Genomic DNA, 27,363 nt, shown 5'->3' on the forward strand with positions numbered 1-27,363 from the left:
GGGGGTGCTGCCCTCTGCTGGTGGATTATTTCATGAGCGAGGCTCCTGGTCCTGCCCGGAAATTGACCCGGTTTCCAGTACATTCAGTTTAGATGAATCGGCTTGTTCACAAGAAACTCCCAACCAGCACTAGTCAGGGTATATGTATGTGTCAAGGGGGAATGGGTGCATGCCTGTGTGTGCAAGTGTATCTCGGGGTACAGGTTGTACGGAGCCCATATGTTTTGGGTGTCTAACAATGCCATGTCTGATCTCCCACCAGGCCTTCTCTGTGATGTCCAAGCAGGTCAAACAGGGGCAGGGGACTTGATTGGCTTGGCAGTTTGATCTGTGTCCCCTCGTGTGTTATTCCCCTGCTCATCGTCCGTGTGGACTCTGCTTAACGAAGAATGCGAACTCTGGCGCTGCGTCTGTGGGACCCTGACACTAACCGGCGTCTCTAATGGAGCCGAGGCTGCAGCTGCATCTGGTGGCATGGCAGGAAACGTCTCTCCTTTTAAACCCAGGAACGAAGGCTCTCGGAGATCAGATCTTGGGCAAGCCCAGGCTGGGCCTGAGCCATCAGCAGGTGCGCGGGAGGCGGCGAGGGGAGGGACAAGGCTGGCCCTCCAGGCAGAAGGATTAGCTTCAAACGCTCCCCAGACGCAGCACGCCTCCTCCCTTTGACAGCAGTTCCCTGCTCAGCAGCCAGCGCTGAGTCCCTCTGGGGTGCTGGTCCATGGCCGTCCTCGCCCGGCCCTCCTCAATGTCGGGGACCCCGGCCCGCTCTCTCGGGCCCCCATCCTGAGAAGCGAGGGGTGCGGCTTGGGGATGGTGTGAGCCCGGTGCTCGCCCTGGTGCTGGCTGGTTTCTCGACGGTGGGGAGGCACCCTGGCGTGGGACGGTGGGCACCATGAAGAAGATGTTCTCCTGTTCCACTTCGCAGGTGGCGGTGAGTCTGATCTTCCCCTTGCCCTGAGCTGGCTAGCGTGGGGGGGCTCTGAGCCCAGTGGAAGGGGGGTTCATTGCCCTAAGAAAGGAACATTACCGTGTGCCACAGAAGAGCCCTGTGCTGCGGCAGTCTAGGGGAGGCGTGTCTACAGTCCCCCCGTGGGAATAGCCCCGTGCCTACGCTGCCCTCCTTGGCAATCACCCCATACAAGGCATATGCTGTTGTATAGGTTCTCCCAGTGACCACCGCACCCGCCAGCTGTTAAGGGTTCTGCCCACTGTGCTGTCCCCATGTTGCTAAGCAGGCAGCTCGCTGGGAGGAGGGGGCTCCCGGGGTGGCCAAAGACCAGGAGCCCCTGCGCTAGTCTCTGACCATAGCCCCTTGCTGCCGTATGGGGTGGGAACCGCGTTGTGCTCTCGCCTATAGGACTGCCCCTTGCGGACAGCATTTCACAGCCCGGCCCTTCTGCCCCTGGACTGCAGGGCAAGGGTCCTACAGGCTGGGGCTGACTCTGCGGCCGATGTTTGGGGGTGGGGATGATGGGAGAGGAAGGACCGTCCAATGGTCAGAGCGCTAGCTTGGTCCCATGTCCATTCGCAGCTCTTCTCCGGACCCCTGCTGTGGCCTTGGCCAGAATCTGAGAGTTCAGAGCAGCCAGCAGGGCCGCTGCCCCCGAAAGCAAGAGCTCAGAGTAGCTAGTGAGGCTCTCGGAGCCTGTCACCCTTTGTTTAGGGGGCCACCGGGAAGCAAATCAAACCAGAAATCTCTCTGCACGGAGCCTCTCTCCCTTGGTTCACTGTCGCCCCCAAGCCTCGGCCCCTCCTGCCCATGGGGTGAATGCCATGCAGTTCCCAGCCTGCCTTCGCTCTGCATCGCACACAGCGATCTGGGTTTGGCAATGGGAGCCTGGGGAGGCAGCATCCGGGCCTGACAAACCGGAATGGCGGAGTGGGGTAATTACTCAGGCAGCCAGGGCCTGTTGCATCTCCAGGGTGTTCCCGGGCTTGGTACAGAAGCCAGGGGCCAGCCCCCAGAGGAGTGAGGACTCAGTGTGCTCTGCCCCCCCACTCTCGGCAGAAGTTACCCCAACACCTTTGCCTTGTGGCTCCTGTACCCAGCAGTGCAATGAGGCCCTGCAAGGTCCACCGGGGATCTCCAATCACTTGTCTGTTAAAAGGGATTGGGTGCTGCACATCTGTATCAGGGACAGATGTGTTGGTCCTCTGGTCCCACGTCTTTAATACACTCCATAATAGCGAATAACCAATTAATAATCATTTCCTTTCATATCATCCTGAAGGACCCCAAACTTCTTTCCAGAGAGGTATAGTGTAATGACCCGTCCTATGCACATGTCTGCCCTCTCCTGATTGGAATTGGAACTGTGTGTCATGGACCCTATACTACCAAAAAGTTCAGGGATCTTCTCCTTCACCTAAAGTGGTAGGGGGATGGGCCTGTGAGTGGGAGGAGCTGAGTTCTAGTCCTGTTTTTGCTGTGAAGATCCAAGTGGCAAAGGATGATTTACAGTTAATTAGCGTAGGCCCAGTTTACCAAATGCCACGTTAATAGAAGGTTGGTGATAATAATTTGCATGTCTATGGCATCGTTCATTGGAGCACCTCAAAGTTCTCTACAACCACGCATTAGGGTGTGACTGTAGGGGGTAGGGAAGCATTATTGTCTTCATTTTCCAGAGAGGGAAACTGAGGAACAAAGCAGTGAAGTGATGTGTAAGTGGATGTGGTAGGCATGGTCCTGAAGTCCAATGTTGTGTGCTAAACACATCAGAACCAGACAGTCCTGATCTAACCATTAGGCAACGCTTCTTTCAAGACCTGGGAATGGAACCGAGGCGTCCTGTTCCCACTCTAACCATTGGATCACACTCCATCCAAGGTATGGAACTACTAGACCTCACTCATATGCCCCGCAAAACAAGCGAACAATTGCTTGGCTTCTCTTGACTGTCAAGAGACAAGGTGGGGAAGGTAATATCTTTTACCTTGTCTCACTAATATCGTGGGACCACAGGGCTCCAATTACAGTGCATGCAAGACACAAAAAGAGCAGGTAACTAGACCCCATTCCCCGCTCGTACACTCTAACCGGGCTTCCCACCACGTGGTGATTTTCCCACTGCAGCCGTCTTCTGGGATATGGGGTAATTAGGATTTGAGCAATCATGGGGTGTGTTGTCCTTGTGTAATAATACACACACACACACACACACACACACACACACATGCTCAAGGTGTGTAGGCGGGTATGGAATGTTAATCACCAACTACCGAAGGCTCAGGCTCTGCGGGTGCATTAATACTCCATGCTTGTGCAATGATTAGGGCACGAAAGACCCAGGGTTCAGTCCCGGCTCTGCCACACACGCCCTATGTGACTTGGGCAAGTCAAGAAGTCTTTGTGTCTCAGTTTCCCCTCCCTGCCTCATCCGGGGTGGGTATGAGGCTAAATGCATTAAATACTGCAAAGTGCTCAGATACTGTGGTGGCGTGAGCCAGATGAGTACATCAGACAGATTCTGATAGTTTTAAAAAAAACAAACTTGGAGCCAAATTGAAGCCCTAGTGTAAACAGATGCAACTCCAATGGATTTGCTCCCATCTGCTCTCCCATGGCTTAATTTATCCCTGTGTTTTCACTCCCCCTAGGCCAAAGTTGTCTGTGAGAGAGTTAAGTAGATGGGGAAACTGAGTCACAAAACATGGAAAGGACTTGCCCGAGACCACAGACGATGATGATAAAAAAATCTAGCTCTTCTATTGCAGCTTTTCATCCATAGATCTTAAGAGCCCTTTTACTAAGGAAGGTGAGTATCGTTGTCACATTTCACCCAGTAGGGAAACTGAGGCACGGAGCTTCTGGTTTTCGCTGCTGAGCTCAGCCCGTTAGACTGCACTTGTGTCTCTATATTATATCTTGAATGATATACAATTCTGGACTGATTAAGACAACTCACTGCATTTGGTCTTTTGATCTGATCCTTCTCTCTCTTATTTTAATACTCATTTGGGCAATTCCTGTGTTAATTAATACACCAGAACGTCTTGTGTCACGTCTCTTTAGCAGCTGGTTAAACACCCACTTAACCACTCAGCTCTCGCTAAACCTGGGTGTAATGCTGTCCAAATTCTACAGCTGCCATTGGCTTTTCCTGTCATTAGGATGTCCTGCAGCTTTCCTGATTAAGCATGTCTCGAATAAAAAATATGACATTTAACCATAGGGGCCAGCTATTACCGCTAGGGCCCTGCCACATTCATGGTCTGTTTTAGTCAATTTCACAGTCATAGGAACTTAAAAATCATAAATGTCATGATTTCAGATCTTTAAATCTGAAATTTCAGGGTGTTGCCATTGCAGGGGTCCTGTGCCAAAAGGGTGTTTTGTGTGTGTGTGTGGGGGGCGTTACAAGGTTATTGTAGGGGTGTCATGGTATTGCCACCCTCACTTCTGTGCTACTGCTGGCAGTGGCACTGCCTTCAGAGCGGGGCAGCTGGAGAGCGGCAGCTGCAGTCCGGGAGCCCAGCTCCGAAGGCCGTAGTGCAGAAGTAAGGGAGGCATAGGACGGTATTGTCACCCTTCTGCGCTGCTGCTGGCGGATCGCTGCCTTCAAAGCCGGGCACCTGGCCAGCAGCTGCTGCTCTCTGACCACCCAACGCTGAAGGCACCGCATAAGTAAGGGTGGCAATACCATGGACCCTCTACAATAACCTTGCAACACCCCCATGACCCTTTTTTGCGTCGGGACTCCCAGTTTGAGACACACTTGTTTCACCCCATGAAATCTGTATAGTGTAAGGTAAAAGTACACGAAACACCAGATTTCACGGGACAGTCCAGATTTCAAGGTCCGTGATGCTTTTTTCACGGCCACAAATTTGGTAGGGCCCTAATTATCGCTAATAAACCCCTAGGGGATGGCACTCCTGATGACAAGCATGCAGCTATAAATAGGCAATCCTTAGCTGAAAGGTGGTGTGTATTGTAAAGGCACCATGTTTTCTCTGTGCATCACATGCCCCGGAATAATAGCTAGTATCTTGAGAGCCAATGAACTGTCACTCTCCTCTGTGTTATTCACTGCCTTTGGGAGAGCAGGAAACTGAGGCACAAAGGAAGATGTGGGTTAGTCCCAGGTTACAGAGGGCTCGGCTTTTGTAGAAACTGGCCTGGACACTCCTCACATATTTGTGGTTTGCTTTAGATTAATTCCTAAGGAAAACCACAGAGGGTTGGGGGAGTGTCTGGACGAGCCCTCACAAGCTTGGTGACGCCCTTGAGTTAATTTGCAATCAACTCACTGGAGGGAAAAGCTCCAGTGTAGACGTACTCAGGGAGTAGGTAATAACAGTGAGTTTAGAACTCAGGCCACCTTGCTCCTAGTCTCCTGTTTAGTCTTTGCTCAGCCATTCTGCATGCGGAGGTGGGAGTGAGGTCTGCCCCTAGCTTGTAGGGTGAGCCACCAGCAGCTGTGGGATTAGAACTCAGGACTCCTGGCTCCCAGGCCTGTGCTTAACCCATAGGGCGGAGCCCTGGCTCTGTTTGGCCACCTGGCCCTGTCTCCTCCAGCCCTGCCCGCTCTCACTTTCTCTGTGACGCTCTCTTCAAATCAGGTCGAGAGCTGGAACAAACACGACCAGAAGCTTTTCGAAGCCGTCGAGAAGGGGGACGTGGGCCGAGTTTCCGTCCTGGCTTCCAGAAAGACCGCAAGACCCACCAAGCTCAACGCCCTGGGCCAATCTGCGTACGTAAGTTTTCTTCTCCTCTTCCCTCCCACTAACCCAGCTGTTTTTCTGTTTCTAACCGTACCGCAAAGGCCTGTGCTCAGGTGGTTAATTCCCACCAAGCCAGGACAAAGCCCAGCTCCCTTCCAATCACATCTGCCGACCTATCGAGTGTCACTTTAAGATAGGGACGTAGGATTTGCTTCATGCACCAGATCATAACACTGGCCTATCGGGCCAAACATTCCTCCCACCCCCATCTTCCTATTCTAGCCGAGCCCATTGGCCAATCCAGTCCAGCATCCCCACCTCCTGCCATAGCACACCTGCCCGTTGACAAGTGGGGTGGTCTTGTGGCCAAGGCATTGGGGTGGGACTCAGGAGACATGGCTCTGCCATTGACCTTGGGCAAGACGTGGCTGCTCTCAGTGCCTCGGTTTCCCCACCTGTAAAATGGGAGAACAATCATTTCTCCCACCCTTTGTCTGGTCTATTTAGAGTCTAAGCTCTTCACGGCAGGGACTCTCATTCTGTGTCTATATAGCAACCAGCACATTGGGACCCTGATCTCAGCTGGGGCCTCAAGTTGCTTCTGGATTTTAAAAAGAGGAAGAATAACTAGAGCATGAGGTCTGGTTTCCCTCCCTCCTACTGTACCAGAGCAAAGCTTTGATCTCATCTAGCCAGCTGTCTCCAGCCCAGACCATTGGTCTAGCTATTCCTGGATCCTGCCCCTAACAGAGATCACCGCCTGATACGTTGAAGAACCGGGGTAGGGGCTGGGCAACGAAATCCCCATAATGCATCTGGCTAATTGTGTGATGCAGCACATGGTAGTGGGCCATTCCTGAGCCGCTGGTGACCTGAACCACAGGACTTGACTGTCCCTATCTTACAGCACATGCTCACATATGTTACCTCCTGTTAACCCGAGCAATGTGCTGCAGTACCGGACGGCACTGCCGGTTGTGCAGCTGGTGCTGGTTGACAGCGCATCAAATGATGAGCAACCCCTTCACCCAGCAAAGGCTGCAAAGACATGGCTGCCACTGGTGCCATAGGTACTGACTGTCACGGAGTCACCGGGCGATGCTCTGGAACTGCTCCCCACCAAGCCAGTCAGGACTTTGGGGAGCCTCCTCTCCCTTGGAGCAGATTTGTTCAGGGCAAGAAGCTCACACGGCTTCACCTCCTGGGTCTCTCCTTGGAGCATTCAGCATCCTCTGCCCCTCCGTGCGCTTCCCACAGCGAGTCCACCCCAGCGGGGTCCTGTGGAAGCACCGGGTTCTGCACCCCCACTTTGCAGTCAGAGATGACTCTCAGCCAGCCAGTAAAACAGAGGTTTATTCGATGACAGGAACAGGGTCTAAAACAGAGCTTGTAGATACAGCGAACCGGACCCCTCGGCTGGGTCCATTCTGGGGGGCAGTGAGCCAGACCCCCAGGTCTGCACTTCACTCCTCGTCCCCAGCCAGCTCCAGACTAACCACCCCTCCCAGCCCCTCCTCTCTCCTCAGCCCCTTTCCCGGGCCAGGAGGTCACCTGATCCCTTTGTCTCCAACACCTTCAGCTGGCACCTTTGCAGGGGAGGGGCCCAGGCCATCAGTTGCTAGGAGACAGAGTGTCAGGCATTTCGGTGCACTGGCCCTTTGCTCTGCCAGATACTTAAGAACTGCCATGGGGACACTGAGGCACCAATACAGTATTCAGAGAAAACATTAAGAACTTTCCCAGTTCGTCACACTGACTAGATCTAGGAATAGAACCCAGGAGTCCTGGTGCCCTGTTCCCAGCTCTGACCACTTGCTTACGCTCTGCTTCGACCTAAGAATAGAACCCAGAGTCCTGGCTCCTCATTCCTGGTCTAATCAAAATAGCTCACACTTCCCTGCCAGGAATAGAACCCAGGAGTCCTGTTCCCTTAACTCTAACCAACTAGATTCCACCTCCTTCCCAGAGGTCAGAATAGAACCCAGGAGTCCTGTTCCCTTAACTCTAACCAACTAGATTCCACCCCCTTCCCAGAGGTCAGAATAGAACCCAGGAGTCCTGTTCCCTGGTCTAACCAACTAGATCCCACCCCCTTCCCAAAGGTCAGAATAGAACCCAGGAGTCCTGTTCTCTGCTCAAACTAACTAGCTCCCACCCCCTTCCCAGAGGTCAGAATAGAACCCAGGAGTTCTGGCTTCCTTACCCCTGATCTAAGCATTAGACACATCAGGGATTCTCCCACAGGCCTCTCTAGGAAGCCAGCTGGAGTTTCTCTCAGATAATGACTTTAGGGTGGAACGTTCACGGCTCCCCAAGAATGTGGCTCGCTGGGTGAGTTTCTCACCGTGCCTGCAATGAATCCTGGCTCTCTGCCTCTTTGCAGGTTCCATCTGGCAGCTTCCAAAGGGCTCACCGAATGCCTGACCATCCTGCTGTCCCATGGGGCCGAAGTCAATGAGAAGAATGATGACGGTACGGGTAGGGATTTCCCTGGCTCGGCAGAGGAGCAGAGAGTGCAAGACTGGCCTGGACTGATGCTCCATCTAAGCCAGTGTTTCCCAAACTTGTGACACCACTTGTGTAGGGAAAGCCCCTGGTGGGCCGGGCTGGTTTGTTTACCTGCCCCGTCCACAGGTTCGGCTGATCGCGGCTTCCACTGGCCACAGTTCTCTGCTCCAGGCCACTGCAGACCCTGGCTCTGCCCCTGGGCGTGTCCTGAACCTGCCTGCCGCAATCAGGATCTGTTACTGGGCACCAGGCATGTTGAGCCCGGAGATGAGTCCAGGGGTTGATCGGCCTCCCACCCCCTCCCCGGGAGAGATTAAGCTGTTTTCACCCCTGCTCCATGCACCCACAGTGAGTCACAGCTCTGGGCAGGCCTTAGCTTTCTGTTCCCGAGACGTGATGCTCTCCCTTTGCTCTGCTCCCCAGGCAGCACGGCGTTGCACCTGGCCACCATCGCCTGCCAGCCTCAGTGCGTGAAGGTTCTGCTGCAGGTAAAGATGGCAAATAGCCCTCCCTGCCCCCATGCTCTGGGCTGGGCACTGAGATGTTCCCTGCTGGGATCTAAAGCCATCAGTTGGATAGCCACAGGATCCGTCTGATTGCCTTACAGACTCGCTTCACACTCACTGGCAGGGTCTGTAGGAGGCTACAGCAGGGTCTGCTGGTTGGGTCAGTGGCCAAGACCTCTTGGGTTCTCCTCTGAGAAAAGATGGGGTATCTGGTCTATGGGTCTAATGGTTAGAGCAGAGTGGGGACTGGGAATCAGGACGCTTGGGTTCTATTCCTGGCTTTGGGAAGGGAGTGGGTTCTAGTGGTTAGAGCAGGGTGGGACTGGGAATCAGGATGCCTGGGTTCTATTCCTGGCTTTGGGAAGGGAGTGGCTGTCTAGTGGTTAGAGCAGGGGGGACTGGGAATCAGGATGCCTGGGTTCTATTCCTGGCTTTGGGAAGGGAGTGGCTGTCTAGTGGTTAGAGCTGGGAGGGGGAATGGGAATCAAGGGCCTGGGTTCTATTCTTAGTCGGGGTGACTTGTGGAGAGTCCCTTCCACCGCTCTGTGCCTCAGTTTCCCCAACTGTGAAATGAGAATGATAGATCCTCTCCTTCCATTCGACAAATGAAGATTGTGAGAGGGCTGTGCCTGTGATTTGCAAGTGGCACATTGGGAGCTTGGTGATCCACATCAGGTGGAATTCAAGCTAAACTGGGCCGGGATCAGCTGCGAATGCATAGTCCTGAGCCGCCTTGTGCATTTAAGGGACGAAATGAGACCTGAAGCTAGACGTACAAGTGAGGGGTTCCCTGTAGAGAAACTGGGTCCCTAACTTGGATTTCTGGGAGCACCGGTGGAGATGCAAAACGTGAAGGTTCCCCCAGATCTAATCACATTTTCTAGCAGGGATGGAAAATGGAGGGTCCCCTTCAGAGCCCGGTGTGCCCAGGTGCAATTTCTACTCTCCGTTACCCCACTGTTGATCTGGAGTAACACCATAAGTAAAGGGAGCTGTTCTGCATTTCCCTCTGCAAAACCAGAGATCAGAAACTGGGCCCCAGACTCCTCCTGGCTCTGTGGGTGGCATCCCACGAGGCTACCGTGCCCTAGCCCAGCCCAGCAGTGGTCATGCCCCGTCTCCTGGCATTTGAGCTAATCATTTCCCTCTGGGTGGCAAGGTGTGGCCGGGGAGTTTGTCTAGAGGTGACAGGGTAGCAATGGGTGAGACAGAAATATAACAGGCGTGTCTCTTAGCTCAGGGCAGTGAGCAAATGCCTGCTTGACGACTTACTGTGTTGGCTGTTTGGCCTGTGAGCAGCCAGCAAAAACCCTCCAGACGAACGGACGCCTTGGGATCCTCTGAGAGAAGGCGCCAGGGAGACGTGGGCAGCTGTTTCTGAATTAAGCCCTTGGCTGCCTGGATAATTAGCCCCACTTTACCACTGGGGAAGTGGAGGCTGCCGGACAGGTGGGGTTTGGCTCACCTGAGGTTCTGCAGTGAGTCAGTGCTGGAGATGGGGAAACGAGATCTCCTGTCTTCCCAGATCTGTGCTGGGCAGCCCTGTGGGGCCTCGATTGTGCTCGGGGCTGTACAAACACAGCCAGAGACTGCCCCGACCCTAACAAACTGGGAGTCTAAACAAAGCCGGAGGAATGGTCGTTATCCTCATTTTACAAATGGGGAAACTGAGGTAGAGATTTTTTTTAAGTGACTTGCCTCAATGTCACTCAGGGAGTCCGTGGCGGCCTTGGGGCTAGAGTTTAGGCATCTGGAGTCTCACAACAGTGCCTTAGCCACTTAATTGAGGGGCATCATCTGTCCTGGATACCTGGAAGCCGTGCTTGGCCCACCCCAGGGTGAAGGTTCCTGCTGTCCCACATCGGCTGGGCCATGTCTCATTCTGGGGCAGGAGGTGGGTCTGCGTCTCTGTGTTCTAGCTGCCCCCTGACCCATTCGTGCAGGGGAAGGGAGGTGGCTCTTCTCACGCGCTGCCCTCATAACCACGTTTATTCCTTGCAGCACGGTGCCAACGAGGACTGCGTGGATGGGGAGAACCGCACCCCCCTACACTGGGCCGGTGAGTCAGTTCTGGGTGGCGCAGGCTGTTGGGCGAGGAGAAAGGCTGAGCCCTATCTGACATGCGCATCCCGGCAGATCTTCTAATGGGGCAGAGGTGTGAGGGGCTCTGCCAGGCTGATCCGCAGGGGGAGGCTGAGCCTGGGCTCCTGGAGACAGCTGGAGGGGGCTGAGAGCTGGCCGGTGCCCCATCTCCCAGCAGGGAGATCTGATGAATTCTCTCCCATCACAGTCGTCTTCTTGCAGCTGTGCAAGAGACGCAAACATGAGTCAGGTCTCCCATGGGCGTCCCTAGAGTCTTCTCTCTCTAGACCTCACCATCCCCATACGTGTCTGTCTGTCTATCGCCGTGCAAACCTGCCTGTCTGTCCTAGCTACCTACTTGTCTTTCCGTCCCCTAACATACCTCTGTCCGCCTCTCGCTCCATCCCCAGACATGTGTCTATCTGTCTGTCCATCAGTAGAGATGGGGTGCTGACAATGTGGAGTGCCTGCGCATGTCCACTGGGTGTCGCCGTTGATTAGGTGACAGTCAGCCAGGGGCCATATGGACCTCGAAAAGGCTGATTTGAGTGTGGGCAAAATATACTAGTCCCTACAAGCCGCCTGAGTCCCCAGGATATTGCCCTGCAGGGATAGCGGGCGGGGAGCCAGACTGCAGGAGCTGCATCAGGGCAGTGAATTGTGTTCCAGCCATTCCTCCCACACCCACCTTCCAGGAGAGGACCTGAGTGACCAGAGATGGAACAAATCTAGAGTGCCCAGTCCCGTCTAGTCTCTAGTCCACCTGTTTGGCCAATGCTGCCTGGCTTGCCCAGTCTAGCTGTAAATTTCCCATGGGAGATGCCCTAACAGATCTAGCTCCCTCCCTGCCACTCCTGGGGGTTTAAACCCACATGGGGAAATGACCCTGCTCGAGTCTTGCCTCGCCTGAAGAACCGCCGTGTGCACAGAACAAGGCCCCGGTTGCAAGAGGTCTTAAGTGACGAAGGTCAGACTGAAGACCTCTTCCCTCACCGGCCCTTGAGAGAGGGCGTACCTGGCACGCTGGGGCCTACGCGTGGCGGCAACCGGGTGTGTCCCTCGAGCACTGACCGCTCCTTTTCCTCCTGCCCTGCAGCCTCCTCGGGATGTACATCCAGCGTCTTGCTCCTGTGCGACCAGGAGGCCTTCCTGGATGTCACCGATAATGTGAGTGTAAAACCCCCTTCAGGACAGGGCCTGGTGGAAGGACCCTCACAAGGGCTGAAACTCGCTCCCCACGTGGAGGGCACAGGCCAGGGGCCTCATAACCTTTGCAAGGGCTCTGGGAGCCAGCTCCCGGCCGCTGGGTGCTGGGAAGCTGCGCTGGCTTTGGGTGGGGCTCCACCATGCAAACCGCCTCTGCCGTACCTTCCAGAACGGACGCACGCCCCTGATGATCGCGGCCATGGAGAACCACCCTGCCATCTGCTGCCAGCTGCTCCAGAGAGGGGCCAGCAGCGACCTTATCGACAAGGACCAGAAGTGAGTCTTGCCTGGGCTCTGAGAATAAAAACAGCACTGGCACCGGGGGCATTTGGGGGGGGTTCCCCCGGGAAATGGGTGGGAGGGAGCAGTTCCCCAGGGCCATTATGGGCGTTCTTACCAGGGAACTGGGGGGAGAGGGGCAGTTTTCCGGGGAATTGTGGGCATAATTGTCTCAATATGGGACCTCGTCTCACCCACTGTCCCCAGGTTTCATGAGGTGGCCCCCAAGGCCTTTCAGAACTTCTGGGAGTTGTTGTGGGCCATGTGGAACAGCTAGCTCGGGGGTCTAGCCTGTTATTACAAGAGTCCCCTAAAATTTCTCAGCCTGGCCTGGGGGCCGGGACCACCCGAGAAGAGGGTCATGACTGGGAGTCAGGCGCTTGCAGCCAGCCTGCCATATCTGTATTACTACCTGGGGAGGGGTCGGGGCTGGACAACAGTGGCCAGTCCCAGGTTGACCCCCTCCCCACCGTACAGGAAAGGTTAAGAACTGCTGTCCTAAATGGGAGTGGGCCAGAGCAGAGGGGGCCACTTGAGGGGGATTATCCGGGTGGCCTGGCTGCAAGGGGTGCCCCTGGGGCTCCCCAAAACTGACCTTGACGCCCCCTCATGCCCCCCCCAGGACTGCTCTGATCCTGGCCTGCGAGAGCTCCAGTGTGGAGTCGGCCGAGTTGCTGCTACGCCACAGGGTGGACCTCAGCCTGGTGGACAGGATGGGCCACGACGCCCTGCACTATGCCCTGCAGTCCCAGAGCCGCCCGCTGAGGAGGCTGCTGCGCAGCGCCCTGAAGAAGAGGAAGAGAAGAGGTGAGGGGAAGGGGCTGCTGGTTTTGGGGTCAGAAAGGGATTCGGGTGTGGCGGGGTTCACCTTCCTGTGCAGCACGGGGCACAGGTCCCTTGCTGGTTTGAACTAGAGTAACTGGCAGATCCTCGATCACTTGGAGTCTTTACATCAACATCGGACAATGTCAGTAACGCAGCCAGAGGTCACGGGCCTGTCACAGGCGCGGGTTGGCCAGGTTCTGTGGCCTGCTATGAGCAGGAGGATCTACAGGGTCACGATGGTCCCTTCCAGCTGAACATCTAGGAGAGGCTGAGCTATCCAAAATGCAAGGCTGGCACAACCATCAGAGATTAATGCAAGAAGCTTGCTTGGGGTGGGACACGTTTCCCACTCTGGAGGATGCTTCTAAAGGACTTGGGGGACCCTCTGCTGAAAGCCATTGGTAACATGGCAACAGTTAGTTAGTAGGTAGCATTCTGCTTCATTCCAAGATGCAGTAATGCCTCCGAAAGCAGCAAAAACTCCCCCCCCCGCCCGCTTCCACCTCCAACTTTCCCTTTGTGCCTCTAATCAGCTCCTTTGGTTGGACTACACCCAGCCTCGCTTGGGCAGGATATTGGTTGCTTGGGTTTTTTTTTTTTATAATGCGTGTTTGTTTAGTTCATTTGCAAGGAGGTCTCCAGCCTCCGGCAGCTTCTCCAGATGGTTTTGATTTCTAAAAGCAATAATCGGGCTTGGCGGGGCTTGGCGGGACTTGGCGAAATGTAATATCCAGGGGACCTTGTCTTCGGCGTTCTGCTTACTAGGCTTTGGTTTCCATGGCGACTGCCTTATGGATGAGGGGCAGGGCCAGAGCCAAAAAATAAACCATCAGAACGTTTCCAAAAGAATCTCAGCAAGTTTTGTTGAGGATAAGAAGAAAGCTTTGCACGTAGGGAGGAAATTCAGCCTCGTGGCTAACGCACAGGACTGGGAATCGGGAGATCTGGCTCTGCTGCTGGGTGATGCTGGGCGAGTCACTTCCCCTCTCAGTGCCTCAGTTTACCCAATGGTGGTGTCCAAGGTTTTAAAGCCAGGGTCTGGAAGTTAGAACCCCAGGTTCCAGTTCCACCTCTGGGGAGGAGTATTGCCTTGTAGTTAGAGCAGAGGGTGTTTCGTAGCTAGCTCTAGGATGGGAGTGCGTTCCCACAGTTGGAGTTGGGTTCTCCTGGCTGCTATTTCTGGCTTGGCTACAAATTTGCTGAGAGACCTTGGCCAGGTCACAGCTGTTGTCATTGGGGATGATCCATTTCTCACCTTACTAGCTGAATTCCTGCTTGTCCATAGCTGGGAAATCCAGAAGGCAGGGGCTGCCTGAGGGCAAGGCAACTCTCCACTCAGCGCTATGGAAAGCTTTAAAATTTCATTCAGTGCTTTTATTTTTCCCCTGGCAGAGCATGGACCCAGCCATGAAACAGGAGCCACTGCACAGGTGAGGAGAACCCTTTTGGGGCCAGCCAGAGAAAGCCTGGAGGTGTGTCAGAGCTTCTTGGCTGCGTTATGCATCGATACACTCCACAGTCCCTGGTTACTCACAGAGGATTGGGGAGGAGTTAGATTGGATCAGGGCGGCCGAGAAGCATCAGCCCTGGTTGTGCTGCTGTTGCTAGGCCTGAATCCAAGAGCTTGATTCCCCAGCGCCAACCCCTGGTGGTGTCTGTGCAAAACGGGTGCACAAGACCTCTCTTCTCATCTGCCGGGGTTTTCTGCACTGGTGTAAATGATGGAGTGAGGGGCAGAACTGGGCCTTGTCCCCACCAATTTGGTTTACATAGAATGCCAGCGAGAGCAGTGATTTTCAGTCTCAACCAGCCGAGGGGCCGATTAGAACTGGCCACCTAAGGTATATTGGGAAGGGAAAAGGTTCCACCTCCTAGTAGCCATCCTCTTGGAGAGTGTCTGGCTGACTTTTATCCTTGTTATTTATAGGACAGTAGCACCTAAAGGTCCTCAATATGCTAGGTGCTGCACAAACCTCGAGGGCAGGGGGTTCCAAATTTGTGCTGGCACGACTCCATTTTAATCAAGTCTTTCGTGTCGGGATCCCAGACAATCTGGAGGATGCCATTTTGAAGAGCAAAATGGCGTCTTCCGCGCAGCGTGACCTCACACCCACTGTACGTGTGAGGTCACACTGTGCGGAGGACGCCATTCTGTAGCACCGCTCCAATAAACTCATCTATTCTGTGGTGGTTCCAGGTGACCACCAAGCCACCGGAGCACAGCAGCAGCAGCATAACCTTACAGAGCGAGGGAGGCGGAGACACTGACGGGGATGAAGAGGATCTCGACGCCGAGGAGTGGAAGTGTCGGTACGAAGACGAGCAGACGAAAGTCCTGCAGCTGGAGGAGCAGCTGGTGAGGAAGGCCAAGGAGTGTGATGCTCTGGCAGAGGGGTGCAAGATGATGAAGGAGAGGATCTGGGAGCAGGTGCAGGAGATAAGCCAGCTGTTGCCAGAGAGGGCAGATGAGGGCAAGCAGGTGTTGAGCCGCCGGTACAGCCGGGACACCACAGAAGAGGACTATTACCTGAACCTTTTGGCTGAACAAGTGCAAGAGCTGAAGAAGAGACAGCAAGAGGCAGGAAGAGGAGGAGGCCAGAATGTAGCAGTGAAGGAAGAGAGGATAAAGTGGCCGGGGGAAGAGGAAGAAGAGGAGAAGAGACACCATCAGGAGGAGCTGATGCGGCTCCAGACTGAAGTGGCCATGGCCCTGGAGGGGAAGGAGAGTGCAACAAAGAGGGTGGTGGAGATCGAAGGCCATCTGGAGAACATGAGGGCAGTGATCGCCGTCTACGAGGCCAAGAAGCGGGCCCACGGTGAGGCACTGGAGCAGCTGCAGGCTCGTGTCGCTGAGCTCGACGGCGACAACCAACGGCTACGTGGGCTGCTGGGCAAGCAGCAGGGAGAAAGCCAGAAGGCGGGAAGGCAGGAGGTGGATCAGAGAGGGCCCAGAGCCGCTCTCTGTGCTGAGCTAGGCCAGTTCCTGTCATGGATGAGGGAGGCGGCTGACAGAGCACAGGAGGAGAAGGCCGCGGTCCTTGCTGAAAACGAGGCTCTGAAGAGGGAAGCAGAGGAGGCCCTCAGGGGCATATTTCACCTCGAGGCAGTGCCATCAGAAGCCATCAGGAAGAGCATGGCCTCTTGGGAGAAGATGGTGACGGGCTTTGAACGTGCTCTGGCCAAGATGGATGAAGCCAACTCCAGCCTCCTGGAGAAAGCCAGGCCTCTTCAGGAAGCCATCTCAATCCCTCAGAGCAAGCAGGAGTCAGGGGTCTTGGTAAACGGCATGGTGGCTTCCCAGCTCCAGGAGCTCAGAAATGGCCTGGAGCAGCATGAGGAGGAGAGCAATGTCTTTAGAGATGAGGCTGAGTCTCCACTGAGACAACCTCAGTCCCTGGAGAAGCTGGAGAAGGGCAGGATGGAAAAGGACCAGCTCCAAGATGGCCCCCATGGGCAACTCAGACCTAGGCTGAGGAATGATTCTGTGGAAACCAAGGGCAAGGCCAGGAGGAGAAGCTCTGACCTAGAGAAAGAAGTGTCGGACCTGAGACAGAACAATGGCAGCCTCATGAATGAGTTGGCCCAGCTGGGCCGGGAGAGGGAGAAGCTACAGGATGAGCTCCAGCGCCTCTGGCAGCACCAGAAGGAAGGGTCTCCCCAAGGAGAGGCGCAGGGCCTGATGGAGGAGCTGAGGCAGAGAGTGGCCACCTTGTCCCAGGAGCTGTCAGCTGAGAAGGAAGAGACCAAGAAGCTGAGGCTAAGGCTAGAGACTCAGAAGAGGGAGATGGTGGTGCTGAGGGACAGCTTCCTCAAGCAGATGATGGGAGAGGCAAACAGCGTGGGAAGTCAGAGCCTCAGCACCTGCATCGTGGAGGAGCTGCACTGGAAACTGGACAACCTAGTGAAGAAGCATAACGAGGCCCTGCAGCTGGTGTCGGAGATAGAAGAGGAGAGCCAGGTGCTCGGGGGCGACCAGGCTCTGGCCGTGCAGCGCGAAGCTATCGACGCCTCCGTGGGGGGCGAGAAAAGCCCTCAAAGCCACAGTGTCCAGGCCCTCAGTCAGGAAGCGTCCGAGACTTTGGAGATCGTTGGCGGAGAGCTGGTGCTTGAACCCTGGCGTTGGGTGAATGAGCTGGAGAGAGATCTGTGGGAGCTGAAGGAGGAGCTAGAGGCAACTCAGGCCACCCTAGGCGGTGAAAGCCATGACGTGACCAAGCTGAAACAGATGCTCGACCGACTGCCTGTGAAGGTGGCAGAGTTGTGCTCGGAGGAGGAGGAGACCCTGCGGATGCACGAGAAGGCCTGGAGCTCCCTGGCGCTCCAGACTCAGGCTCTGGAAGAGGAGCTGCGAGCCCTTCAGGAGAAGCATGAGGAGGTGAGGGAGAAGTCTGCCCAGCGGGAGGGGGCCCTGGCTGAAGAGAAGCATAAGAACAAGGACCTGCTGGCCAAGATGGTGGAGCAGGAGAAGGAAGCAGGAGAGCTGAGAGGGAAGTTGGAGCAGCTGGAGAGAACCATCCAGAAGCTGAACAAGAAGGTGGAGGAGCTCTCTAGGACCTGTCAGGACAAAGAAGGGAAGGTAAGACAAAAGAGACCTCTGGAGCGGGCCAGAGACCTATTAATGTAGAAGAGCCTGACACCGAACCCATTGAACCAACAGAAAGGCTCCCATTGACTTTGATGGTGGCTGAGATCTTCAGCTAGTGTAAATCAGGGTAGTTTCATTGTCTTCAATGGAGCTACACCGACTTACACCAGCCAGCGATTTGGCCTATAGATTTAAGAGGAAAGGACTGAGGATGGGGAGGGGGTCTCCACATACTTCTCAGCGGGATCACCTGCTTCCCTGGCATGACATCCCACAGCGAGTCCCTGGATTTGCATGTCCAGCTTCCATGGGATTTGCAGGTGTTGCTTCCAGGGCACAAATCAGCCTTGCGATGCTATTGGTTGAGATTTTCAAAGGGGGGGTGAATCCCATAGCTGGCTTGGAGGGTCTCACGCACTGGTCCTTTAAATGTTCTGGTCTGGATGCGATGCTCAGGGTTCGATTGTTAGCTCACACTGGAACTTTGTCCCATGAGAGTGGGTTTGCACCCTTATTGAGAATACCCAAGGGCCTGATTTTCAGTTGCCCGGCAGTGTAAAAGATAGTACAACTGAGAATCAGGCCCTGCTGTGTTCTGCAGTATTGGTCCAAAGCGCTAGAAGTGGAGAAGGGGGCAGTCATGAGCTGGTATGTAGAGATGCCCAGAACAACCCATTTGCAGTGCGCACTCAAGTTTTCATTGATCCTACCAGCCCCAGGAACAACCCTGCATTTTTTTGAGTGCCACACATTGGCACCATAGCTAATAACTGTTTATCTGCATAGAGCCCTCTGTTCACAAGCCTTAGCAATTTGGATCATCACTGTAAATGTTACAGGGTGTGCAGCAGAAACTGGCCTGAGACTCACCAAGTCTGTTTCACGAAGGAGCTCCTGACTCGCCACCCCATGGGAACAGCTGTCAGTCGTTCCCAAACCAGGCTGGATTCAGAGCCCATGACTAATGTTCCTAGCCTCTGTTTTGTCAGAGGGTGGTGTTGGACGGCAGGAGAGAGATCACTTGATCATTACCTGTTAGGTTCACTCCCTCTGGGGCACCTGGCATTGGCCACTGTTGGTAGACAGGATACTGGGCTGGATGGACCTTTGGTCTGACCCAGTACAGCCATTCTTCTGTTCTTTTGTTCTTACGTTATCCCAGCTCTAGTTCCCTGAATCACCCATTTAAAAAGCAAAGAGGACCAGGAGCACAGTGTCAGGAGCTATAAGTAAAAAGGATTGGGGGTCAGAAACTGGTATCTCCCGTGGAATGGAAAATTCTGTAAAACATTCAATTTGGAAGCATCAGGTTGTTTTGTTTCAATAACGTCAGAACGTTTCATTTCAGTCCGATAAAGATATTTCATTTTGGCTATCAGTCTGATTCACGTTGGTTTGACTTTCATATTAGATGAAAATATGATTGGATCAGATCAAATACCTAACATACCCAAATATAGGATATTCATTTTCAGAGTTTCATCTAAGAGAACAGTCTACATGAAATGAATTGACACACATGTTGAAATGAAATGTCTTTACAGAAACTACACGTTTGTTTTGTTGTGCTAAAGTCAAAATGATTCAGATAGACTTTTTCCCCCGTAGAAAAACGTCAGCGAAACTGATGCGTTCCTGCGAACGTTTCAGTTTTGACAAAGCCGCATTTTCCAACAGCAAGGTGTTTCGCTGGAATATTTTTGACCAGATCTAGCTGGGGGAGGGGTTAGTTGCAACATCCTAGGGGCCAGTGGGTGTAAATTGGCCTAGCAACTTTGAAGCAGAGGGAAGAAAACTGATTTAGGCCAGCGGAGGAGCAGGCTGTATGGAACCCAATCTGCGACGTGATGTTATTCTCTGTCACTGAACTGTAGATTAAAAAGCTGCTGAAGGAGACGGAGAAGCTTTCGGCAGAGATCCTGGCCCTCCGCAGCGAGAGTGCTCGTCTCCAGCTGCAGCTAGAGGTGAGTGGTGTGCTACCCTGCCTCTGTAGGAATGCTCTGAGCGCACAGTGTCTGCTTGCCAGGCCAGGTGATTGTGGGAGTTTTTACAGTGGGAGGTTCCAGTTCACCTAGGCGATGCAGCATACTAATACCCAGCACAATAGTCATTCAGATTGCAAGTCTCGTCCATCTGCATTGCAGTCAGGGTGCCATTTATAGGTCTGAGAGGCAGCATGATCTAGTGGGTAGATGCTCTGGACTGGGACTCGGGTGACCTGGCTCTGCCACTGACCTCCTATGTGACCTGGAACAAGTCCCTCTCTGGGACTCAGTTTCTCCTCTCACCCTTTGTCTATTTCATTTGTAAGCTGTTGGAGGTAGAGGCTTTTTCTTACCCTGTGCACATGCAGCTTCTGGCATAATGGGTCCCTGATCTCTTCTGGGGTGCTATCCTAATAGAAATACAAACACCTGCTGGCAGATTGAAACTTACCAGCACTGTCTATTTTTGCTTTCCCAGGTTAAGGAAAAAAATCACCAGGAGATTGTTACTATCTACAGAACCCATCTGCTCAATGCAGCCCAGGTACAAACCTCAGACGGTCTGGGTTGTGTGGCTTCAGGTAGTTTTCAATACATTTCTGCTCCTGCTGGTTCCCATAACTGTTAGGTGATTCTCCGCAGGAGCTTAAAAGGTTCTCGCTGAATTCTGCTGTAACTGGCTTGAGACTCAGAGCACTGAGGTACTGTAGCTAGAACAGGGGAGGACTGGGAGTCAAGAGGCCTGAGATTTAATCTCTGCTGTTGGAGGGGAGTGGTGTCTGGTGGTTAGAGTAAGGGAGCTGGTAGTTAATCCCAGCTCTGGAAGAAAGAGTGTTACAGTCCCCTGATGTAACTACTAGAACGTACTCCCTCCCTGAACTGGCAACAGAGCCCAGGAGTCCCAGGTCTCAGGCTTCACTGCCCTAACCCATTCCTGAGTTCTCATCTCGACTCTGGGAGGCCATGCGGTCTAGTGGAGTGAGCACAGTCCTGGGAGTCGGTGTGACTGGGCCCTAAATCCCCATTCTGGGAGGGGAGTGGTTAGTGGTTAGAGCACTGGATTGGGAGTCCTGAGTCCTATTTCTGGCTCTGGACACACCTCCAGCCATTTGGAGCGACCTGGCCTGCATGGTGGGTCAAAGGGCTGACTAGAAGGTGCCTCGCACAGCCAAGGGGCTAGATTTTCCCAAGCTTATGCCCGGGTGCAGGGTCCCCAGCACTGCACAGCAACGAGTAGGGACATTGTAGCCCTGCAAGCCACAGATGTCTCTCTGCCGGAGGACCAGGGGGGCTGCCTGAAAGCAGGCAGCGCTGGGCGTGGATGGGGCAGAGCTAGGAGACGTGCAGATCTGGCAGGTCCTGGCAGCAGAGGCTCTGCCTGACAGGCCCTTATGGATGGATGCTGGAGCAGAAAGGAAAATTGTTTTCCCCTAGCAGAGCGTGTGAGGCAGTGGCTGAAACATGCACTGGCCCTCCACAGGGGATGCTGCGCTGCAGAATGGCAAACCCAGGGCTGGCGGTGGGGTGGGGAGGGCCAGACCATGGACACCAGTGTATTACATGGCCAGAGCACAACATGCTGATTGGGGATGGGGTTCCTTCTGGCTCAGGGGTTCATGGATGAAGAAGTTCACTCGATGCTGCTCCGAATCCTGAGGACGAAGGAGGAATGAGCTTTGCCCTCCTCTTCCCGGGAACTAGGATCTTTCTTCTGTGCAAGTGAGTGTGTCTGTCTGTCAGTCTTCCGCCCCCCACCCCCGTTTGCTTCCGAGAAGGCGCAGCTTAGCCTGCTCTCATCGAATGTCCCCGTAAGGTCCCCATCACCGTAGCATCCGGGTGCTGCTGTCATACAAACCATCCAGCTGAAAGACTTTAAGTCACAGCTGGGATGCTCAGTGATCACTCAGCAGGTCGGGTGCTGGCAAGAGAGCTTCTGGCTGGGAAGCTCAGCCCTTAAAGGCGCAGTCCTCAGTACAACAGCAGCACCCACCCCCCTACCTGCCCCAGCCTTGGAGCTGGCAACATTTGTGCAGCTCCAGGCCCTCTCCCCGTCACTGCTTGGTACAAATCATTTGCAAATGAGCTCATTCAATCATCTGCGTTATAGGGTCACACATGGAGGTGTGCAAAACTTGGCAGCTCAGTGTCTGTGAATCCCTGATGGGGCAGTCCCTGAAGGCCACCCCTCTCCCCAGTGTGACCTTGCCCTGGTATCACTGAGGCAGTGTTTGTGGGGGTCAATCCCAGCCTGTGTGTCAGTGAACCTGGGTTGTGCCATAGATGTAGTGCTGCGAAAGGGCCACTAGATGGCGGGGTCGGGCTGTGCAGCTCAGCGGGGCATCATGGTCTTTGAAGCCCCCCCCCAGTATTTCTCAGGGTCAGGGCCGTATGGGCCCTTTCACAGCTGGAGACCTTGAGGCCGGCTAAGCATGAGCAGACAAAGCCAGAATGCCATAGACGACCAGGCCTGTAGATAGGAAACAGGTGGAGCGAAGCACAAACTAGCTGCTGGCACTGAACTGACCTCTTTATAGGTGACATGTATATAGACATATGCTACTTCTGCTCCCTTCTGGATGGACTCGGAACTGCTCACCTGTGTGTCATGTAGCCTCTACTGCTAGTCACTTGTGGAAATTCTCCTTTAGTTCAAGAGACAGGGGCTTTTGGAGCAGGAAGTTTCCGGGGATATGAGACAGACAGGAACGGACACATGCCACGTGATCTCTTCTAGAGCAGGTGCAGTCAGACAGGAAAGGGCCTGCAAGCAGCCTGAAGTATGAAGTGACGGTTCCATTTGGTACAAACCATCCCATAAGACAAGGCTGGATCAAAGCCTCATGTTCTGTTTCTCCCTACTTACCTGGGCTCATCGCTGAGGTATCTCAGGCCCAGCTTCATCCCATGCCAGTGTTGAGCCCGGCACAGGGAGTGGGGGGAGGGAAGCACTGTGCTTCCCTTATCTTGGAGCTACTTCAGGCATCCCTGAGATCTGCCTTAACTTGTGCTCAGCTGCCATAGCGTTGCACCAACTGAGGGGAGTGGCCAAGCCATGCCTCCTCCTAGCCCCACTGCACCCGGGCTCCTACAGGGCCAGTGAACTCACCTCCCAGCTTAGAGGGCTATTAGCCCAGAGGCTTTATGGCCCCTTTGCACTGGTGTAGCCAGCACAGAGGGGCCACGGCATACAGGTGGCTTCTGCCCCTGGTGGGTCCCACAGCTGGATGTAGCTACCCCACTTGAGTCTGAAGGAGGAGGCTGGAGAAGAGTTTTTTCTCCCATTCCATGTGTGGCCCCTGGCTCCTTGCAGGGCCCTGATCAAGGGGCAGCTCTCGACAGGGCGGCTGAGTTCACAGCTGTGACACAAGGCATGGGTTGAATCTGGATACGTGCTGAACCCTGGTTGGTGGGGGCAGGTCCGCGGGTACAACTTGGTAGAAAGCTGGAAAGGCACAAGCCGAAGGCAAAGGTCTCGTTCCCAGTCACTCTTTTGCTGTGACTGGGGCCAAGATGGAGGGAGTGAAGGTGGCTTTAAGTCCTCTTTCCACTGCCCATATTGTGGGGCTGTGCAAGGCCCTGGCTGTCCCCCAGAGTACATTAGAGCAGCCTCAGTGTTACTCTAACTTACAAGCTGTTTTCGGTGGTCCCTGGGAGACAGAGAAGTAGCACAGTGCTTTCCAGCCACACCCCTGATCTGCCATTGATCCCCCATATCTGCCATCTATGCCCAAGATCCACCAGCTGCATAGAGCCCTTATGCCAGCTCCATAGTAGCCAAGGAGGCCGCGCACAGGGTGGATTCTGGGGTCTGTTTTTGCCCTTTCTAAGGCCCCTTTGAGCTGTCCAGAGCAGCACATCGTGTACAACAGACGCAGCTCCTTCCTGTCTCGTGCTCCGCGGAAGGGTGGCGACTGCAGGGTAGTTTGTTTGGCATGAAACTGATGCTCAGTGTCTCCCCCCTTTAAGCCCTCCAATAAAATCCCCACCATGAATGTGATGCGGGTTGGCCAGGCCGCAGAGACTTTCTGCAGCTGGAACAGACGCTGCGGCTGGCGGGCCGGCCACGCAGTTGGTGTGCAGTTTGGCACATCTGATCTCGGGTTGAACTTTAAGCGTTTCCATATGAGAAATGTGATTTCCCCAGGGGAAGGGAGGGGCCACGTCACCCGGGAGCGGCTGAGGCTATCCCTCATCCTCCATGCAGTGGAAGAGGAGCAGTGGGGGTCGCAGCTCAGCGGGCTGCAGATGGGGATGATTTTTATTTATTTTTTTTTAAAGTGACAGGATGGCTTGTACGCAGATGTCTTCTTCTATTGCCTCTGTTTAGCCCCATCAGCATGTTGAGGCTCAGAAAGGGCCAGCCTTGGCTTCCCCAGGAAATCCCAGGGCGGCCCAGTTTGGGTGGCTCAGTAGGGGATGCTTTCCCCTCTCAGGCCGTCCTGGCCCTAGTGTAGGGCAAGCGGATGACTCGTCAAACCAAGGTAAACGTCTAAGGTAGATGCGGTTAAAAGGGTTTATGTGGGTGCACAGTATGGGTGTGCACTGATTAACTGACATATCTAAATCAGTCAGGCTCATAGATTTAAAGCAAAAGGACTGGTATGATGGGATAGCCTAATTTTGGCAATTAATTGATCTTTGACTACTAGCGGTAAATATGCCCAATGGCCTGTGATGGGATGTTAGATGGGGAGGGCTCTGAGTTACTACAGAGAATTCTTTCCTGGGTATCTGGCTGGTGAATCTTGCCCACATACTCAGGGTTTCGCTGATCGCCATATTTGGGGTCGGGAAGGAATTTTCCTCCAGGGCAGATTGGCAGAGACCCTGGAGGTTTTTCACCTTCCTCTGCAGCATGGGGCACGGGTCACTTGCTGGAGGATTCTCTGCACCTTGAAGTCTTTAAACCACAAGCCGAGGACTTCAGTAGCTCAGACATAGGTCAGGGGGTTGTTTCAGGAGTGGGTGAGATGTGCAGAACGTCAGACTAGAAGATCATAATGGTCCCTTCTGACCTTAAAGTCTATGAGTCTATAATCTAGCGCTCCCTTTCCCATACAGACAGGGCCTTAGTCTCTACCAGCACGCAGGCAGTTTTTGCTGCAATTGGTTTTGGCTGCAACTGACCTTGGTCCATGCAGAATGACCTGCCTGCAAATGTGTGTCATTAAACTGAAATGTCCATTTATTCCAAGGGCTGCAACATTTTCCAATGCCGGCTTCACTCCATTTAGGAACATTCCAGGTAACAACCAGGAGGAGACGGGAGGGCCAAGCCCATACCTTTCCAGCAGCGAGGATAGCGCTCGAGGAACCAGCTGACGCATCACTGGGACCACGTCTGCCACCCCACCAAGCTAGAGACCCATCCTCCAAGGATGTCAACACAAGATGATCACCTCTGAAATGGCTTTGGTGGTTTTTCCCCCTCCCAACCTGCCTCTTCTCGGTCTCCACGTGCTGCTGGCTGAGCACTGGGGCTTTATTTCAAATAGTCCCAGAGATTTGAAATCATTTACCTTTGAAAGATGGGCCGCAGGACAAGCGTCGCTTGTTGTAACAAACCCAGGCACTGCAGCTGCTAGACGCAGTGACTCGATCAGCCTCTCTCACGCCTGGGTACACGACTAGAACCCAGGTCGCTTTGCGCCACAGTCCCCGCCCTCTACCACTTGCGCTAAAGGACAGCTCCCTTCCCTGCTTGTAGAGGTGATTTCTTTATCTTCTCTGAGGGCACAGCTAGCTGAGAGCAACAGGAAAACATGCACCAAGTAAACTCTGCGTCAGCCTCCCTCTCGCTGCAATTGCGGACTGATGAGGCAGCCAGAGTGTTTGAACTGTGGTAGCATTTAGGAGCCCCCTGCATGGAGCAGGATCCCGGGGTGCTAGGGGCTGTACAACCACAAAACAAAATGACGGTCAACCAGGGTTCCTTTTCCTGCCTCACCTATCCACCACGGAGCTATTCCCGTTCATTGGGTGAGCAAGGTAGTGGGGTTTGCCCTTCAGACCATGTGGCTGCAGGAGCGAATCAAGCTGAGTTGGCCATCGGATGCATTGCCGCAGTGCTGAACTCTCCAATTCAGAGGTGGGGGCAACTGTGACATCTGTCCTTGTTCTTTGTTTCCTGCTGGATCAGGAGACAGTCTGATCCTGCTCCCATTGGAATGAGTGGCCAAAATGCAATTGATTTCCAAGGCACGGGATCAGGTCTCTAAAAAGCAGACAGCTCCTTGGTGTGCCTCTCTTACATCAGAGGCTCTGGCTGGTTGGCTTTGCCCTTGCCTCAGGCCTGAGTCTGTTTGGCTGTGGAAAGAAAATGACCCGCTTCCAGATGTTTGTTCTGGAACCAGGCTTTGGTGCAAGACCAGGTTCTTGTGGCTTCTGAGCAGTGCTGAGAGGAGCGAAGCACCGGGGGGAATGAAAGCGCTGAGATCAGCAAACAGAAGGAAGGGATTTCCACTGAACTGGGAGCTGAGATACTCTTTGTGGGCCTAGAATTTTGTCACCTGGTCTCAACCTTGCCACCTGAAATAGACACTAGTATAGGCAGTGTTGTCTAATGGATAGGGGACGCGACAGAAGACCTGGGTTCTAGTCTTCACCCTACTGCGTAACCATGGGCAAATCCATGTTGCTGCTACATGTTTTAGTTTCCCTTCCCAGACTTTTGTCTATTTAGATTGGAAATTCTTTGGGCGGGGATTGTTTCTTAAGGTGTGTTTGTAGCGTGCCCGCCCTCCTCTGGGCTGGGGCCCCTAGGTGCTGCTGTCATAGAAGTAACGAATGATGTGTCTTTGTCACTCAGAAACCCATTAAATTGGAATTTTGGAAACTCTTATGTTCTTCTCTTCTGATGCAGGTTGTTTGTTTCCCCTGCGCTGCTGGGCTTCCATTCCACTTATCGTCAATTTCTCAGTCAGGGTTTGGGGAGAAGAGAAATGATCTGTGGGGGCCTGACCAAGACTGAGAGCAGAGGGCAGCTCCCACTACCTTGCCTGCCTGGCTTGGAGAAGCCCTACACCCACCCAACCTCCCCACAACTCCCCTCTCTGGCTTCCAGGAGCTGCATCCTTCTCCCAGATCACCCTCCCCTCCTTGGCTTGGGAGGGCAGCACCGTCCTCTCACCCCCCTGCCTTTTCCCCTGCTTTGGCAACAGCTTCTCTTCCTCTTTGTTGCACTGCTGTGACCAGATCAATTTCAATTACAGCAGGGCCAGGTGGCCATCGGAGACAAGGCTGCGCGGTATTACCATTGGAATTGCCACTGAAAGGCTCCTAGGATCGTTCATGGTTGCCCCACCCCTTGTGCGGTTATTTCTGTCTCCACGCTAGGCCGAAAAGGGGACCGCGGGCAGCCAACGAGAACCCTCCCGTGCTGGCTGAGGGGTGAGGGCTTGGCAAGATAGGTCTTTGCCATCTCCCATGCTACTGACTGCCTGACTTTTGCATTGCAAGGGGGTCCCAGAGACTCATCCTCTCCCAGAAGTGCTCTCACCCCCTTAAACCACACCACGTTAGCAGGAAATGGCCGGGGGAGGGGGGAGAGTGGTGTATGAAGGGGGAGGGATGTTGTGCAATAGCTTTGAAGTGTTAGGCATGCCCATGATCATGCCACAACCTGCCCGGTGCTGCTCATCTTCCTTCAGCCTTAAGGCTTTGCGCTGGATCTACTTCCATACCAGAAGAGATGCAAGAAGCTTCTATTCTGCCTATCCAG

At 54.0% G+C, this 27,363-nt stretch overlaps 1 protein-coding gene across 1 annotated transcript; it reads left to right on the top strand.

Annotated features, from left to right (window-relative positions):
- The first annotated feature begins 98 nt into the window (after window positions 1-98).
- Window positions 99-26,626, top strand: ANKRD35 (ankyrin repeat domain 35). Its single transcript, XM_030542554.1, has 15 exons — window positions 99-144; window positions 263-931; window positions 5,566-5,696; window positions 8,051-8,139; window positions 8,599-8,663; window positions 10,683-10,740; window positions 11,860-11,930; window positions 12,139-12,245; window positions 12,871-13,055; window positions 14,466-14,503; window positions 15,271-17,649; window positions 19,533-19,622; window positions 20,122-20,187; window positions 21,254-21,362; window positions 24,839-26,626. The coding sequence occupies exons 2-14, from the start codon at window positions 893-895 to the stop codon at window positions 21,314-21,316; spliced, it is 3,381 nt and encodes a 1,126-aa protein (XP_030398414.1). The 5' UTR covers window positions 99-144; window positions 263-892; the 3' UTR covers window positions 21,317-21,362; window positions 24,839-26,626.
- The last annotated feature ends 737 nt before the right edge of the window (window positions 26,627-27,363 follow it).

Source organism: Gopherus evgoodei, chromosome 24, assembly GCF_007399415.2.
Source record: "Gopherus evgoodei ecotype Sinaloan lineage chromosome 24, rGopEvg1_v1.p, whole genome shotgun sequence".
In the NCBI taxonomy this organism is placed as follows: Eukaryota; Metazoa; Chordata; order Testudines; family Testudinidae; genus Gopherus; species Gopherus evgoodei.